Raw genomic sequence first — 15,865 nt, 5'->3', positions numbered from 1 at the left:
GCCAGATACGTGATACGATTTTCGGGCATCTCGACATGTCACGCTCTAAGATCGTGGCTTGATCTAGACCTCGGTCTCGATTCCCGGCTGCTTAGACGAGTGGTCAAAGACACCGGAAGCTTTGTCCCCAACTCGATACATCTTATTCTTGATCCACTTGGCCGTTCGCGGGATCTAGGCCCATCTGTTAGTTCTAGTCTTACTTATGGCACGCCCTCTAAAAGCGGGAGGGCAGAAATAGAAAACAAATTTGAAAGCCACGTGCGACTCATACAAGGGTATTAGGAGCTTACCTTCCATTGCATTAGACCCCGATGTTGGCGATGCAGGCGTTTGTCTCGACGGCGGTAGTCCCTGAGCTGGTCTATAGGACCCTGTTTGTGATCTGCGCTCCCATCTGGGACACTGGAAACCTGGCCGTCTTCGTCTTCTGTATCTGAGGAACTGGAACTGGAGTCCGAGTTGCTGCCTATAGAGCCTGCACGGCGGACACGCTGGCTGCAGCCCTCGTCATCAGAATCATCAGACTCAACAATACCGGCTTCTCTTTCTTGGTGGCCGACTTCAAGGTTGTCGCGAGCAGTTTCGATCACTTCCACAACATTTTGAAGATGTTCGTCTCGGCTCGCCCAGCGAGAATGGGCACTTCCCTGGAAGGACGTTAGCAACTGATAAAGCCTGCCATAAATTATTATAGGTGCTAGTAGAATGCTTACCAAACCGGACCAGAATGTGAGCTTGAGTTTGATAGTGCCCAGACGTTCACCACACTCCTCTAAACAGCAAGCTGTAGCACGCTGGAAATCGCCTTTCCAAATGGGTAGTTCCAACTCTGTTTCTTCTTCGTCGGCAATGTCTTTAAGCCAAAGGACAGCAAATGCAGTCGTACCGTCTCCAAAGAATCCCTTCTCCCGGAAAGCGATTGACATGCAACTGCTGTATCTCTTAGCAACCGCCAGAGCAAGTGATCTACCTCGTTTCGATTTCCAAGTCACTGTTCCTTGATCGGCACCATCCTCAGTATACATCTTTGCACTACTGATACTGGTCCGGAACTTGAGCTTCGATGAACGAAGTTCCTTGGGACAGTCTACCACGGTGACAGCGGGCTGGACCTCGATTGTGCCATACTGCCATCCTAGGAGACTTCGTGGTGCTTGGAGTTGAACACTTCGGAAGACCATTGAGATACGGACTCGTCCATAGCCAATGCCTCCTGACAGGGGCCAAAACCCCATGACTTGCGAACGTTCACGGAAGATTTCTCCGAGAGGCAGGTGGATGATGCCAAGCAAGGGGTCATCCTCCTTCAGTCGAGCATCCCGGACCGTGACAAAGACTTCTGCTTCACGCCAGTCGCGGATGAATCTCTCGCAGCCAGCGTTATAGAACGGTTTCGAGTTTTGAGGTTTTGTTCTCGTCTTAAATACCTTTCGGTGATTAAGGATGATAGTACAATATGCACTTGGGAGACCATCACCCGAGTCCTCTTCGTCGGTCGCCTCAGCGTCGTTTTCGGCCTTGCGCTTATTGAGTCGCTCCAGCTCAAGACCAGTGATGTTATGCACTTGGATGCTGAATAGACCACTAGGGTAGCCGTCGGGCGGGGGTGCAGAAATGATCATGGCATCCTGCTCAGCCTTGAGCTCCTGAGCTGTCTGTTGCTCAAGCTCGTTGGCGTCTCGCTCCTTCTTGCCTTCCTTGAACATGGTCTCGCGAAGCTTACGTTCACTTGACTCTCTGACCTTCTCCTTAAGCTGATCCATAGTACGGATTTCAGGGTCATGAGTCTGCTTCTCAAACTGACACTGTTGGATTCTGGTCTTGGAGAAGTATCCAACGCTCCACTCCAGCTTTCCAGGCATACCATCACCTGATTTCAGGGCTCTGAAGCCATCTTTCCGATGTGACATTTTCCCATTAGATTTATCGTCCCTCATCAGTTCCTTGATGGGAATTTCAATACGTCCGAGGTCGTCGTCCGCCGTCAACCTATCGGAGTCCCACAGCTGAACGCGAAGTCGCTCGTCGATATTAAGCTCCTGTGGTGTCACGAGAACAAAACAAGTTTCATCCCAAACAGGCTCCATCTCATTCTCCAGTACTCGTGTCGTCCACATCACTTTACCAAATTTGGCCCAGCCGACCGAGACGTACCCGTCTGAGCTTCCTTCTTTGATAAGTGGAATGCCGGAATCACCCATCTTGAAGTCGTAGCCGCGCTTGATGTTGACAACCAGAACGCCAACAGCGTTGGTATCCTTCTTGAAATCATCACCGGCAAGCATGTCCTTCAAGTCCAGGGTAAGGCTTTTGGGGGCAACGTATTCAGCCATGGCGGCATCAACGGCGGACTGAACGAAGTTGCTGATGAATGGCACGTCCATGATGTTGATAGCATGTTTACTCAAAGGCACGCAGCTCAGGTTAACCCTTGGCTGTCCAAGGAAGGTGAGCGTGCAAAGAGAGAAAAAAGGAGGATCAGGGGTAAGCTGAAGGCGCATGCGCATGGTACCAATCATACCTTGGAGATCGACCCATACAGGTATCTTGAGGTTTCCAGGTAGGTAAAATGCAAGGTACAGATGCATATCTTTGGTTCTCTCCTTGAGAGACTTGGATGAAGACCGAGTGCGGTAGGCAAATGCAACCTCGAGGTTAATAAAGTCTCCTTCCTCAGCCTCCATTCCGTCCTGGATCATGGCACTGCTATCACTATTCTCGCCATCCTTCTCCTCAGTGTCATTCTCGCTTTGTTTCTTGGTCATGAGCTGTCCTTCTTCATCGACTGCCCGAGCTGCGGCTCCAGTAGGCAGCCATCTTATCCCAAGAATCCGCAGAGATTCACTTCCCTGGCCGATATCCTCCACACTGACCATTCGAATCAACCTGGGAAGCGAAGCTTGCATGACATCCTCCAGGGTGTCTGCAAGGCTGGCAAATAGATCGGGGTTGATGAGAGGCCAAACAGAACCGATCAGAGAGTTGAGCCAGACCGTAGTCTCAGTATCGTTCTTCTTGGATGCTTTTACCACACCTCGTCGATGAGCATCCCAGACCTCATCTTCAAAAATATTGCTGACTTTTTTGGACATCCATTCTCGAACTGATACCACGAGAAACCATACAGCTCCCATAGTGGCTGCGGTCAGGATCAACCAGAGTGAAGCGCCAACTAATAATGAGGATTTAGTTTTGCCTCCCTGGAGAACAAGCTCTCGGAGGAGCCTTTCGACAGCAAATGCGCCGGCCACGATAGTAGCCACGCCGGCAAGCCCGAATGTGACACCACGTTTGCTGATGGATGACAGCTCAAGGCGCAGAGCATCGAAATCGGGTGGTGGAAATAAATCACCCATAGCATCATGACTTTGTTGAATATCTCGATGCTCATCGCGAAGCTGCTCGTCTGTCTTGTTCTTGTTTTCCGACCCTGTCGCTGTGCGTTGTGTTGTGCCAAAGGGGGGCTCATTAGTGTCTATCTCTTTAAGGGCTTCGTCTGTGAAATCGTGTATAGTGACAGGAAGATGAGTAACGGGGTCCGTAACTTCTCGCTCGGCTCTTTCTCTCTTGCTCTTCTTGATTTCTTTCCTCCGTTGTTTTGGATCTGATGATTGGGGACCAACTTGTGAAGTGTCTGTCATTTCTTCCCCATTGCCTGTCTCTTCGTTCTCGTCCTTTCTACTGTCATCATTCTTTTCATCCTCGACTGATTCTAGGTGGGGCCCATCATCCTCTCTAGACTTTTGCTGAAACTGATAATCATTTGAGCCCGCAGCCTCTGACGGGTCAGGTTTTCCAACTGCGGCATCTTGACGCGCAGCTCTCTCTTCTCGATATTTGGAGATGGTTGGAATAGGATGCCTGGCGCTATATGGAGCTGTATAGCGACGGTGCTCCTCCGCGTCGTCTCTTCCAGACATGGCGAGTCGCGGGTAAGCTTGGAGCAGTCTTTTTAAGGTAGTGACAGATCGGTGATATACAATTGGCAAGGAACTTGGGATTGTTCAGAGTCTTGGAGATGCGGGAGAAAAAGCTTAGTTGATAAGTTTCACGGAGAAGATGAAAAGACCAAGAAAATTATGGAACAAGGAGAAGAATGACAAGAATTAAGGGAGGCAGGTAGTTCGAAGGTTGCTGTCAAAGTTGAAGGAAGGTGCGATGGAAGGTGGTAAGTTACTACGTCATAAGCTAGCAGGCATGGATGATATGCCGAGCTTTCCTTCTTGGCGGAACCATTTGTACGTACTAATATACACAAGAATGAAAACAAATAGATCCACGATCGCTCGCTCACTCGCTCAAGCAAGTATTTGTGGTTACTTTGAAGCTTGGCGAGTCAATGCTTGGTAGTGAAAATCTTAGCTTGGTCTTAACTTGGGCTTGACGATGTTGACGCTTAGAGAGAACCTGTGCCACAGCCTAAGAGGCGTTAGCTGAAGTTAGTGCATTGGCTGTCGATTCCATTTATGTCGTGTGCTTGTGTCCTGTTTATGCCCGAATGCATTCACCGGCCGCTAATTCTGCCTCGATTAGTCTGTGTCTCTGATCAATCTGTCCTCCTTTATTTGGCTTGCTCTCCATCACATTCGCAAAGAAACAGGACTCGTACGTACTGTTGGGCTCTTGGCATTACACCAACACGTCAGCTTGCGGGGAGCTTGAACCAAGCGTGTCCTGGTAACTGGTGGGGTATCGAGATCGCCAGAGGCCAGAATCTTGTCATTGAATTGAAATAGGGTTACCAATATAACACTCAATGTTTATCTTGAGCCGTGTTGGCCAATTTTATGAGTTTCACCATGCCTTAAAAGCAGGTTTTGGTGTGCGCCTGCACCACACAAGACATGAAAAGGACGTGATGCTCCGTCCGTTGCAGTGATGAATTCATACTGACGATTCAGCTCTGGAGCCACTAGACATGTGCCTGTGGCTGTCATTCGGGCATTAGTTTGGCCTTATTACCGGATTATACCTAGAAGGTTGGTGGTTGGTTGCTGGCGGCAGGTATTTAGCCTTGGTTCTCTTGTGGCATCGGCCCCACTTCTCCGGCACGGATACGGCGTCGACTCCGGGACAGAGGATGACAAAGACAGCCATGTCGCACTATATCGGAGTGTGGTGTTTTGGAAGTAGACAAATCGGGCATTTGTGATTATTAACCCCCTATGCAATGGAGATGTTTGAAGATGACAGTAGTCTAAATCGTGAGTGTTTCTGCTTCGATACACCTAATCGGCGCTACTAACACCAACAAGGCAATTGCTCAACAAGACTGTCGCACGATACAAAGATCTCTCGTTCTTCAAGAGGTGATAGCAAATGGTTTTTTGTGATGGCGGTTGGAGTGACAACCAAGTCTTTGTGCGATGTGAAAGTGATGAGCGGTCTGCTTGGGTGCTGCACTACACCCGCTAAGCAATCTGCGACAATAGCAGAAATCTTGGCTTTTTATTTCGAAACTCATCCGATGAACCTGAGGAGATGCGCATTGTGGACGAGTAGAGGACATCAGATGACAGTCGTTCGATTTCTTGGGATTTGGTACAGCTGAGAACCGTGACGAGATCTAGCCGTGCATTCGTTAATCGAATGTTGGTTGGTTAGAAACTCTGTTGGTTGATAGTTACATAGCGTCACCTTGTGTGAGCCGCGATCACTAGCTACCTAACTAACTAACCTGCTGATTCCCGAAAACTCGGTCGTCATAGTGAGTAGAGGATCAGAAACAATCGTGCGAGACAAGGGCCAAGAATTAAGAATGTGCACTTGGATCGATTAGTCCCAGACTAGCGCCGTCACAGTGCATTACAAGTGGTTGGCACAAGCCAGTCGTTGGTTGCATCTCGAGATTTTAAGCGCCCAGAGACTCGAACCCCAGGCGCCTCTTCAGGGTCCTCGTGTCGGTGACTGGTTCCGGGGGCCGTCGGTGGCATTAGGTGCAGTGTTCCTAATTTAATCGGCCAGTCAGACGCTATAGAACAGAATGCCCAGGCCTCTAATAGGCGCCCGGGGGATCAATATTGTCCCCATGATGATGATGGTAACAGTGAGTTGTTTAACCACTAGTTAGTTACCTACCTTAGACTAGCAATCTGTGGTGGAGGTAGCAGATCTGGAGTAAAAGTATTCAAAGTCCCCTGTTGTCCTGCATTCGTTGATGAATCTTGAATATTCTGAATTTGAACCTCTTCTGCGACGTTTAACCTCCTTATTCAGACGCTATATCGACCGTCGCAGTAACAATAAGAAACAGCCCCGGTCTCAGCCTTGGCGCCCCCCGCGAAACACTCCCATCTCCAACCAAAAGAGCCTAGAGAGTCCCCCCCGACGCCAATTGTCTCATCCCAACCACGAAACCCGCTGCGATTCTCCTCTGTAACGTTTCAACTTCCGCTGGTGAATTCGTAGCATCTCGGCATCCACATCTTCCGTACCCGATCTGGCAACTCGATACCTCCTTGTACCCGTTTAAACAGATCCCCAGCGCATCAGATTTCGGATCACGGTTCCTACTATAGCCTTGATATTCTTGGCCAAACCTGTCGACTCTCGATTTTTTTCTCACTTTATGAACCTGGCTCTTCCTTCGATCTCATCCGAACCTTCTTCATCTTTCTTTTCTCGGGTCGCTATTGTTACTCAGCGTCCTCGCCAACATTCTCTCAACCCCCCCCGGGCTTCTCAGCCACGACTTTCGCTTCCTCTCGCTGCTGGATCAGTCTCTTATTCTGTTTTACTATTTTAAGGGTTTTTGGAAAGTTAACTCGATATCACTCTCTCTTTATCGAGCGTAGATCCTCTCTAGTCCTGTCGCCGGCCGACCTTGACTCTTCTTTCTTAATCAACACACTCAACACACACCACTACGATGGGTTCACATATCGGATTCCTCGAATTAATAAAGAAGCAGTTTACTGCTAGTAAACTCTTCTTCCACTTTCTTTTCTGGACCTTTCACTGGGGTATCTTTGCCTATGGTTGGTAAGTTGAGAGAATAAAACATGCGCAAACAAACTCATGGATGGTTCATAACTGACTGATATCAATGATAGGTGGAAGCAAGCCGCAGATGCCAGACTGGCAGGTCTCAACACCCTCAAATTCTCAGTATGGATCTCACGAGGTGCTGGTCTAGTTCTCAGCGTCGACTGTATGCTTATCCTGCTCCCCGTATGCCGAACCATCATGCGCTGGGTTCGACCCAAGATTCGATTCATTCCACTCGACGAGAATCTCTGGATGCATCGCCAACTTGCCTACTCCATCCTCCTCTTCACCTGCCTTCACACAGGCGCTCACTATGTCAACTTCTATAACGTCGAGTTGACTCAGATCCGACCTGTCCTGGCTCTTCAGATTCATTATGCTCAGCCTGGTGGAATCACTGGTCATGTCATGCTTCTCTGCATGTTGCTGATGTATACAACTGCTCACGCTCGCATCCGTCAGCAGTCATTCGAGACGTTTTGGTACACCCACCACCTCTTCATCCCGTTCTTCCTCGGTCTTTACACCCACACCGTTGGATGTTTCGTGCGTGACACACCTGAGGCTATCTCACCATTTGCGGGTGACGAGTTTTGGGAGCATTGTATTGGTTATCTTGGATGGCGATGGGAGCTCTGGACCGGTGGTTTCTACCTTCTCGAGCGTCTGTGGCGTGAGGTTCGTGCTCGACGTGAGACCAAGATCACCCGAGTTGTCCGCCATCCTTACGACGTGGTTGAGATCCAGTTCAACAAGCCTTCTTTCAAGTACAAGGCTGGTCAGTGGCTATTCCTCCAGGTCCCTGGGCTCTCCAAGTACCAGTGGCACCCTTTTACCATCACTTCGTGCCCCTTTGACCCTTACGTGTCTGTCCACGTTCGCCAGGTTGGTGACTTCACACGAGAGTTGGGTGATGCTCTTGGTGCTGGTGCTGCTCAGGCCAAGCTCTACGACGATGTTGACCCCATGGGTATGTACGAAGTTGCCCTTCAGAACGGTGATCAGATGCCTGCCCTCCGAATCGACGGCCCTTACGGTGCCCCTGCCGAAGATGTATTCGAGAACGAAATCGCTGTGCTTATCGGTACCGGTATTGGTGTGACTCCTTGGGCTTCTATCCTCAAGAACATCTGGCATCTCCGCAACTCACCCAACCCTCCCCGCCGACTTCGCCGTGTCGAGTTTATCTGGGTGTGCAAGGATACTGGTTCATTTGAGTGGTTCCAGACTCTCCTGTCCTCTCTAGAAGAGCAGTCTAACGAAGCGGCACGCATGCCTGGAAGCTCGGGCGTCGAGTTCCTCAAGATTCACACCTATCTCACACAGAAGCTGGATATCGACACTGCTCAAAACATCGTACTTAACAGTGTCGGTGCTCAGATGGATCCTCTCACAGAACTACAATCACGAACAAACTTTGGTCGTCCTGATTTCCCTCGTCTGTTTACTACCATGCGAAACGGCATCTTGGACCGAACATACCTGAATGGCCTAGAGTCCCATATCAGGACGACAGTTGGTGTTTACTTCTGTGGTCCTTCATCAGCCGGTATGTTATGACCCTCAACCTCCACCTTGGGACATTGCTAACTCTATCTGTAGCTCGTGATATCAAGACGGCTTGTAAAGCAGCCACAGTTCCTGATGTGGAGTTCCGATTCTGGAAGGAACACTTCTAAGCTCGCGATCGTTTTGAATAGCTTCTTCTTAATTTCAGGATACCATCAAATACAATTTATTTGCATACACCAAAAAATAGCCTGAAGCCTTAGCCATCTAGCGGTTTTGAAACTTCTAAAATCCAAGAAACTTTACCCCTTGTAAAAATCCTGCTTACCCAGAAAGGGGCTTCAAGTGCTCTCCTGTGTGATCTTCGTCTCTGGTGTATGAGGGTGAATGACCAATGTATCATCAATCAAAAGTGTCACACACGGATCAGTTTGTGCCGTGAAGGGTGGCGATAATAGCACCTATATGAACATATATGACAGGGCTATGTTTCATGGTATCATCCTTGGGCATAATGTGTTATGGCATATAGAGCTAGCCAGTATCCTAATTCAGCCTATGATATGCAACCCTATAGCCCAGCAACTAACTAGCCAACAGCTACTAGTTGCTACTTTAATACACGTAGAATTGTTGTGTAAGTGGTAGAGTTTCTGCAGGCGCCGCCACACAAACCTCACCATCAGCCTCAACTGTATAACTCTCTGGATCAACACGCATCTTGGGCTTCAGATCATTGTGGCGCATATCACTCTTGCCTATATTTCTGCAACCCTTGACAGCCTCAATGCGGCTGCGTAGACCATATGAAGCGATAGCTCCTGTCTCGATGGACGCTGAGGAGACAAAGAGAATACTCGTAGAGGCGCAGTGCGGCGAGAACATCGGACGAGCAATAATGGGCTGAACGGTTGGTATGGAAGCGTTGGGATCACCCTGATACATAGTCAGTAACTCATAAAGTTGCAAAATTCAGGGCTGGAAGAGAGTAGCATACCATCTGAGCATATGCGATATGCCCACCCTTAAGGACATGGCTAGGTTTAGTGCCAAACCATGCAGGATCCCAAAGAACAAGATCAGCAAACTTGCCAACCTCGATGCTTCCAATGACATGTCCAAAGCCCTGAGCAATAGCCGGGTTTATGGTATACTTGCTGACATAGCGTTTTACACGCGCATTATCAGCCCCTGTACCCTCATCCTCCGGTAACCAACCCCTCTGTACCTTATTCTTATGCGCAGTATTCCATGTCCTTAAAACGACCTCTCCGCAACGGCCCATAGCCTGCGAGTCAGAGCTCATCATACTGATAGCGCCTTTGTCATGTAATACATCCTCAGCAGCAATGGTTTCAGCACGGATACGGCTCTCCGCGAATGCTACATCCTCTGGGATGTTCTTAGACAAGTGATGACAGACCATAAGCATATCGAGATGCTCATCGAGGGTGTTGCGTGTGAATGGTCTCGTAGGGTTGGTCGATGATGGCAGAACGTTTTGATGCTCTACCACGGAGATGATATCGGGAGCATGGCCACCTCCTGCGCCCTCTGTGTGATAAGTATGAATTGTGCGGTTCTTGAAAGCAGCGATCGTAGATTCGACAAAGCCAGACTCATTAAGTGTGTCGGTGTGAATAAGACATTGGATATCGAATTCATCACAAACACTGAGACAAGCGTCGATAGCAGCAGGAGTACAGCCCCAGTCCTCATGAAGCTTGAGACCACAAGCACCAGCATTAACCTGATCGCGCAGACCCTCAGGAGAACTATCGTTACCTTTACCAGTAATGCCAATATTAATAGGAAGCTGGTCACACGCCTGCAACATCTGACGCATATAATGAGCACCAGGCGTACAGGTAGTTGCGTTCGTTCCAGCACTGCAACTACTGTCAGCCTCAAAGACAACACGATGATTGCACATTGGACAAACCTTGGACCTGTACCACCACCAAGCATAGTGGTTACACCAGATGCAAGAGCTTCGGGTACTTGCTGGGGACAGATAAAGTGAATATGCGTGTCGATAGCGCCGGCGGTCACAATCTTCCCTTCACCTGCCACGACATCTGTGCAGCTTCCGACGACCATGCCCTCTGTTACGCCATCCATAACGTCTGGGTTGCCTGCTTTGCCGATACCAACGATCATGCCCTCTTTGACTCCGATATCTGCCTTATAGATACCCGTCCAGTCCACGATGAGAGCATTAGTCACCACGAGATCGAGGGTTTCGGCATCGTGCCGTCCAGTTGCTTGGCCCATTCCCTCACGCAGTGTTTTACCACCACCGAATTTACATTCATCGCCGTAGACAGTTTCGTCGCGCTCGACCTTGATCCAGAGATCTGTGCTGCCGAGTCGAACGAGGTCTCCAGTTGTAGGGCCAAACATAGTCGCGTAAGACGCATGGTCCATCTGAAAAACATCGATATGGGCCATGTCGCCGGCAGGGTTCGGCTTGTGAGCGTATCCGGCCTCTTGCAATCGAGCGAGGATTTCGTCGGTGCGTGAGAGGTCAACGACTCCTGATGCAAGGTTGTTACCACCGCGGATAACACGGTTTCCTCCAATCTCAACGAGAGTAACAGTCTTGGTATCTCCGGGCTCGAATCGTACTGATGTTCCAGCGGGAATATCGAGTCGATAGCCATAAGCACGAATACGGTCGAACTCAAGCTGTGGGTTGGTCTCGATGAAATGATAATGAGATCCAACTTGAATAGGCCTATCACCTGTGCTCGTTACCTGAAGACGAATTCTCTTTCTTCCTTCATTGAGGGTAATCTTTTTTGTCTTGACAGGAACAACAGCACCAGGCTGCTTATCAAGTTGATACTCTTCAGTAGCTGCCATAGGAAAGATACTATTGTCTGGCACAGGTAGGAAACTCCCATATAGAGCTCTCCTCAAATCTCCATCATCCGAGCTGATGGGATTATGGACTGTGACGAGGTATGTTCCTGATGGAAAGGTACCTTCGACTTGAATCTCATGAAGAGTCGTGCAGACTGAGGGCAAGACGTGACGACGACCTAGCATCGTGGCGCCCAGGGCCATCAGGTCAGAGACGGTATGATTTCCATCTCTGATGAGCTCATGAAGGTTGTTGGCGATGAGAGCCTGAATTCATAGTGTGTTAGTTAAAAGCGAGGTAAGTCCCTGATTGACTCATATTTCTCATATCGAGTCGATATCATACTCACCACAGCTTCAGAATGGTTCAGCTTGACTCCTCTGGCCAACCGTCTCTGAGCAAGCAATCCCAGCTGCGAGATGACTAGTTTGTCGATCTACAAAGTATGTTAGAGCTCTTTCATGTGCTATTCTCATACTGCCTGCAACAACCCTGCAAAAGCAATGTCTCCAACCAACGGCATGACTCCGCAGACTGGGTCTCTTAGCCTTGGCGGATAAAGACGAACCTCTTTAGGTACCAGATGCATGTTTGCGACAATAGACTCTTTTTCTGGTTACTTATCAAGAGACTCAAGAATCGAGAGAGTGAGAGTGTGAAGAGGGGCCAAAAGTGTATGGTTAGTTACAGCCAGGCAAGGTAAGGTAGCTATCTCGGCACGGAATAGCCGCATCAAGAGTAGCCTGACATTTTTACCTACAACGGGCGGGCTGGACTCTCTAGCTACAGTTACGGTGCCTCCCCCACTGTAACTTGAGATAACGGGCTGCTTGGGGTTGGCTTCATTGATAAGTCGAGGCCGATCGATTGGTCACTTACTTGCGCCCGTTGTTGACATGGCTTTTACATCGTTCAATTCAACCCTTCTCAGTCGATCATTGGCTCTCGACTTGTTGATTGTGTAAATATTTATACATAGTCGATAACACTTCAACAGAAGAGTATAATTGGCTCGTAGTTTCGGGGGCAATTGACTTGAAGGCCAATTGGGCCCTCAATGTGAATGCAGTCTCTTCAAGTCGCTCTGGTTTCTTTTCATCATCGAATTCAGAGAGTAAACAACGACTAGTGGTATCCCGATTCTAGGTAACATTGACTCATAGCCTGAACTCCATCAAGTAGATACCATCCAACGCCTTTGCAATATCAAGTCTACCATAACAGTAGAAGAATCATACCCAGGGACCAGACCTAGGGGGACTCAGCCAAATAGGATTTCTAATCCTCCTCCACTTCCTCATCCCATTGCTCCTTTTCTTTGTTCATCAGTTCGCTCATGTCTGCCGGCTTGAAAATCGAACTCTCCGGATCTGTAATTCTCGGAACCTTCCGTAGACTTTCATCATCAAACACTGATCCTATTGTATCGATCCATCGCTTTCGTCGCTCCATGAGCGTCTTCGTAAGATCGCCAATGCCCGGACGCGCGGTACCCGCAGCGCCGCCCACAAAGTGACTGCCACCACCGGCACCTCCAGGACGCTTTGTCTTCTTGCTCTTGCCCATTGTGCGTGTGCGCTTCAGGTATGCAGCTTGCACTTGGCCGTCAAGATCCTCGAGGATGGTCTGATATTCCTGGTACGCCATACGTTCTCGTACAAGGTCCGTGAGACGAGCCTTGCGCGCACCGTTGATCAGCATCTGCTCCTTGAGGCGGTTTTGCAAAAGTCTCAGTCTTGCTGCGACCTCGTCATCAAAATGGCCATCGTACTCTGCTTCGAATCCATCAAGAGGAAGGAATCCAATGTGTCGGAGTTCCTGCTTAATGCGTTCATCAACCTGTGAATATTCCAGTTTTGGATGAGAAGCTTTCTTCCAGGCCTCCGTTGACGATTCGGGCATAAAAGCTGCCGGCTGCTGGTTCGGTTTGTCATCTGAGGATGCAGGCTTGTCTTCGACGTCTGCGTCACCGTTCATGCTAATATCTCCATTGGTGGTTCCGTTTGTCGTTGGCTTGTCGTCTGCGGATTGCGCGCGGGCCTCAGGCCGAAGAGTTTGCATTAAACGGGTCAACCAAGGGCCTACTGAAAGCTTGTCTGTCTCTCCGACATCGTCGTCCATATTGTCTATGCTTCCTCGTGGCTGGTTCGGAGGGAGTTTGTCTCGTCCTTGTTGTGGTGTATCGATCGACATTGCGCCGTCCTCCTCAGCCCATATTTCTGTATAGTGTCTCTTGCCACGCTTCGGCATAACAAATGGTGTCACACGGTCCCCTCGTTCTCGTAGAAAGGCTAGATCCTCTTCGGAGAATGGTCTAAAGAACGGCTCCACGTACGTCGAGAACGTAGAGAAATTGATCTGACTGTTGGGCTTTGCATTGCTAAAATCCTTGTCGGGAGGATCGCCAGCAATAAGGTCGGCGAGATCTGATGGCGGATATGTCGCAACTGAGTAGATCTCTTTGCGTTCTTCATCGGGCATTCCAGGATAGGTCGCTCGAATTTCGTAGATGGTGGGGTCGGGGAAGGTGGAAGGATCTTCGCCGAATGTCATAGCTTGGGGTTGTTCGCGACGAGGAGGCGCACCCTCGTCTTCAGAGCTTGATTCTTCTTCCTCTCCTTCTTTCTCTTCGGTCTTGGCCTTCTTGTCAACATCCATAGCCGATGGTGAGCCAGCATGTGTAGGTGACAAGGGCGAACTTGGATCGCGGTCGTGTTTACGGTTTTTCGAGTCTCGCATTGGTGACGAACGTTCTATAGGAAGTTAGTTCGGAACCCCATGTTTAGGTAATTAATTGCCAGTGCCAGCAACTGACAAACTCTGTGGCTAGACCGCTGCCTCAGGCTAAACACATATATCATGAAAATACATACCGACATTGCCTTCCTGCGGCGCAAGTGAATCGGGCTTCTTTCTTTTATGTTTGGGTCGTTTTCCTTCTTGTTCATTGTCGCGATTGCTATAATCTTCGGATGGCCGCTTCTTGCGCTCATCTGCCAAGTGCCTCATCCCGCGATCGTAAAATGTCGAGCGCTTTTCCATAATATTGGATAAGCTTTTGAGTCGTTCAATCATGCCATCGAGGCTCTTTGAATCTGGAATGGTCGCATTTGAGGCGGATTGATCGACGATATCATCGTAGGTAAGATTGCGAAAAAGAATGACTCTCGTGTTAAGATAGTCTGGATCGTAGAACTCCTGTGGTGGTAGACTAGCTGTCGCGACTGGAGCAGGCGTGGTGTTGCGGCTCTGTTTTGGTATGACCGAGTTCTTCTTGCCCGTCCCCTTCTGACTCGCCCCTGGAGGCATGACCGCGGGTGTTTGAGAGTATAAATGAGCGTGGTTAGTATGCGCTTGATTGGGGGTTTAGTTGCGCGTGGTCTATCAGATAAGATCGAAGGTTGAGTGGAAGATTTTGATGATTATTGCGACAAGGGAACAATAACAGACTGTAACGACACGGCTCTAAAGCACGCGATCCTATTAAAGTGCGTCACGGTACAGGTTGGGCGTCGGTACGTACCTGCCCCTTGATGTTCTCAGCTGAGGGGAAACAGATGCCCCGGATGAGACCCTTGCACTTGAAGAGCAGGCACGGAATATGTTTAATTCCGTTCCTTTCAAGAGCAATCAGAAGCGAACAATTGAATGCCATCATCTTCAATCGTGAAGTCTCTGGTATCAGTACAAGTCACTGTCGCTAACGACTTTTCTCCGGATCCTTAGATTTCAATTCTGGCTGCAAAGCCCTATTCGTCGACGCTGCAACTCATTGACACTTACATAGGATGGCGACTCTCTTTGTAGTCAAACAGTTATGAAAAACCATAATTGATACGAGAGCCGAGCTACGGCAATCCGACTTCATATACATAATCTTCAAGGAAGCCCGTTGATTTGGTTTATCCAAAGTCAGCAGCGAAAGGCAGTATCACTAACTTCAAATTAAGGAACTTGACTTGAAATCAAGGTGTCAAAATTAACTAATCTATAGGCATAAAGTTATACGGACTTTACCCAAGTCATAGGATAAAAGTTCTACACATGCAAATACTCCCTACCAAGACTCGGGCCTCAAAGCCACCAAGTGTTTCGGGAGGGTTAATAAACCAAGTCAACTGCATTTTTGCCAGCAATTTACTTTGACGACCAAGATCGCGTTATTTGTCCTGGACTAGATCAATCATGCACAAAACGTGTAATGACTCGCAGTGCAACCTTTCTATAGGTGCAATGGAGTTGCACGTTCTTTGATAGTTCTTCTTACTCGCGGCAAACCAGAAGAAAGCCCTCAACTTCATTCAAAACTTGGTCTTTGGGAAACAAATTGACAGTGCTTTTGTCACTGTCGATAAACACCAACACTGGAGGCATCAGCATCACCCATTAACAAATCATTCATGTTCAAAGAATAAATGGAAAATTAGTTCGAACGAGAGCATCAGAAATCGGAATTACTGTCATTACTTCCCAGAACCATGGATTCTTGTTCTTACTCAG

At 48.8% G+C, this 15,865-nt stretch overlaps 4 protein-coding genes across 4 annotated transcripts; 1 reads left to right on the top strand and 3 right to left on the bottom strand.

The window, feature by feature from the left end:
- Window positions 1-63: 63 nt before the first annotated feature.
- On the bottom strand, window positions 64-3,923 carry FPRO_01654 (uncharacterized protein; the record flags this gene model as incomplete). The annotated part of the gene is made up of 3 exons (XM_031229073.1): window positions 64-174; window positions 294-650; window positions 717-3,923. The coding sequence occupies 3 exons, from the start codon at window positions 3,921-3,923 to the stop codon at window positions 64-66; spliced, it is 3,675 nt and encodes a 1,224-aa protein (XP_031074819.1).
- A 2,948-nt stretch (window positions 3,924-6,871) lies between these two features.
- Window positions 6,872-8,669, top strand: FPRO_01655 (putative NADPH oxidase heavy chain subunit; the record flags this gene model as incomplete). Its single annotated transcript, XM_031229062.1, has 3 exons — window positions 6,872-6,984; window positions 7,056-8,539; window positions 8,593-8,669. 3 exons carry the CDS (start codon window positions 6,872-6,874, stop codon window positions 8,667-8,669), a joined length of 1,674 nt encoding a protein of 557 aa, XP_031074818.1.
- Window positions 8,670-9,114: 445 nt separating this feature from the next.
- On the bottom strand, window positions 9,115-11,954 carry FPRO_01656 (putative urease; the record flags this gene model as incomplete). Its single annotated transcript, XM_031229051.1, has 5 exons — window positions 9,115-9,435; window positions 9,497-10,388; window positions 10,442-11,631; window positions 11,715-11,801; window positions 11,934-11,954. The coding sequence occupies 5 exons, from the start codon at window positions 11,952-11,954 to the stop codon at window positions 9,115-9,117; spliced, it is 2,511 nt and encodes an 836-aa protein (XP_031074817.1).
- Window positions 11,955-12,643: 689 nt separating this feature from the next.
- On the bottom strand, window positions 12,644-14,674 carry FPRO_01657 (uncharacterized protein; the record flags this gene model as incomplete). The annotated part of the gene is made up of 2 exons (XM_031229040.1): window positions 12,644-14,118; window positions 14,239-14,674. The coding sequence occupies 2 exons, from the start codon at window positions 14,672-14,674 to the stop codon at window positions 12,644-12,646; spliced, it is 1,911 nt and encodes a 636-aa protein (XP_031074816.1).
- Window positions 14,675-15,865: the final 1,191 nt, after the last annotated feature.

The sequence above is a fragment of the Fusarium proliferatum genome (genome assembly GCF_900067095.1).
Source record: "Fusarium proliferatum ET1 genome assembly, contig: FPRO_scaffold001, whole genome shotgun sequence".
Taxonomy (NCBI): Eukaryota; Fungi; Ascomycota; class Sordariomycetes; order Hypocreales; family Nectriaceae; genus Fusarium; species Fusarium proliferatum.
This window is presented reverse-complemented; position numbering and strand designations above follow the sequence as displayed.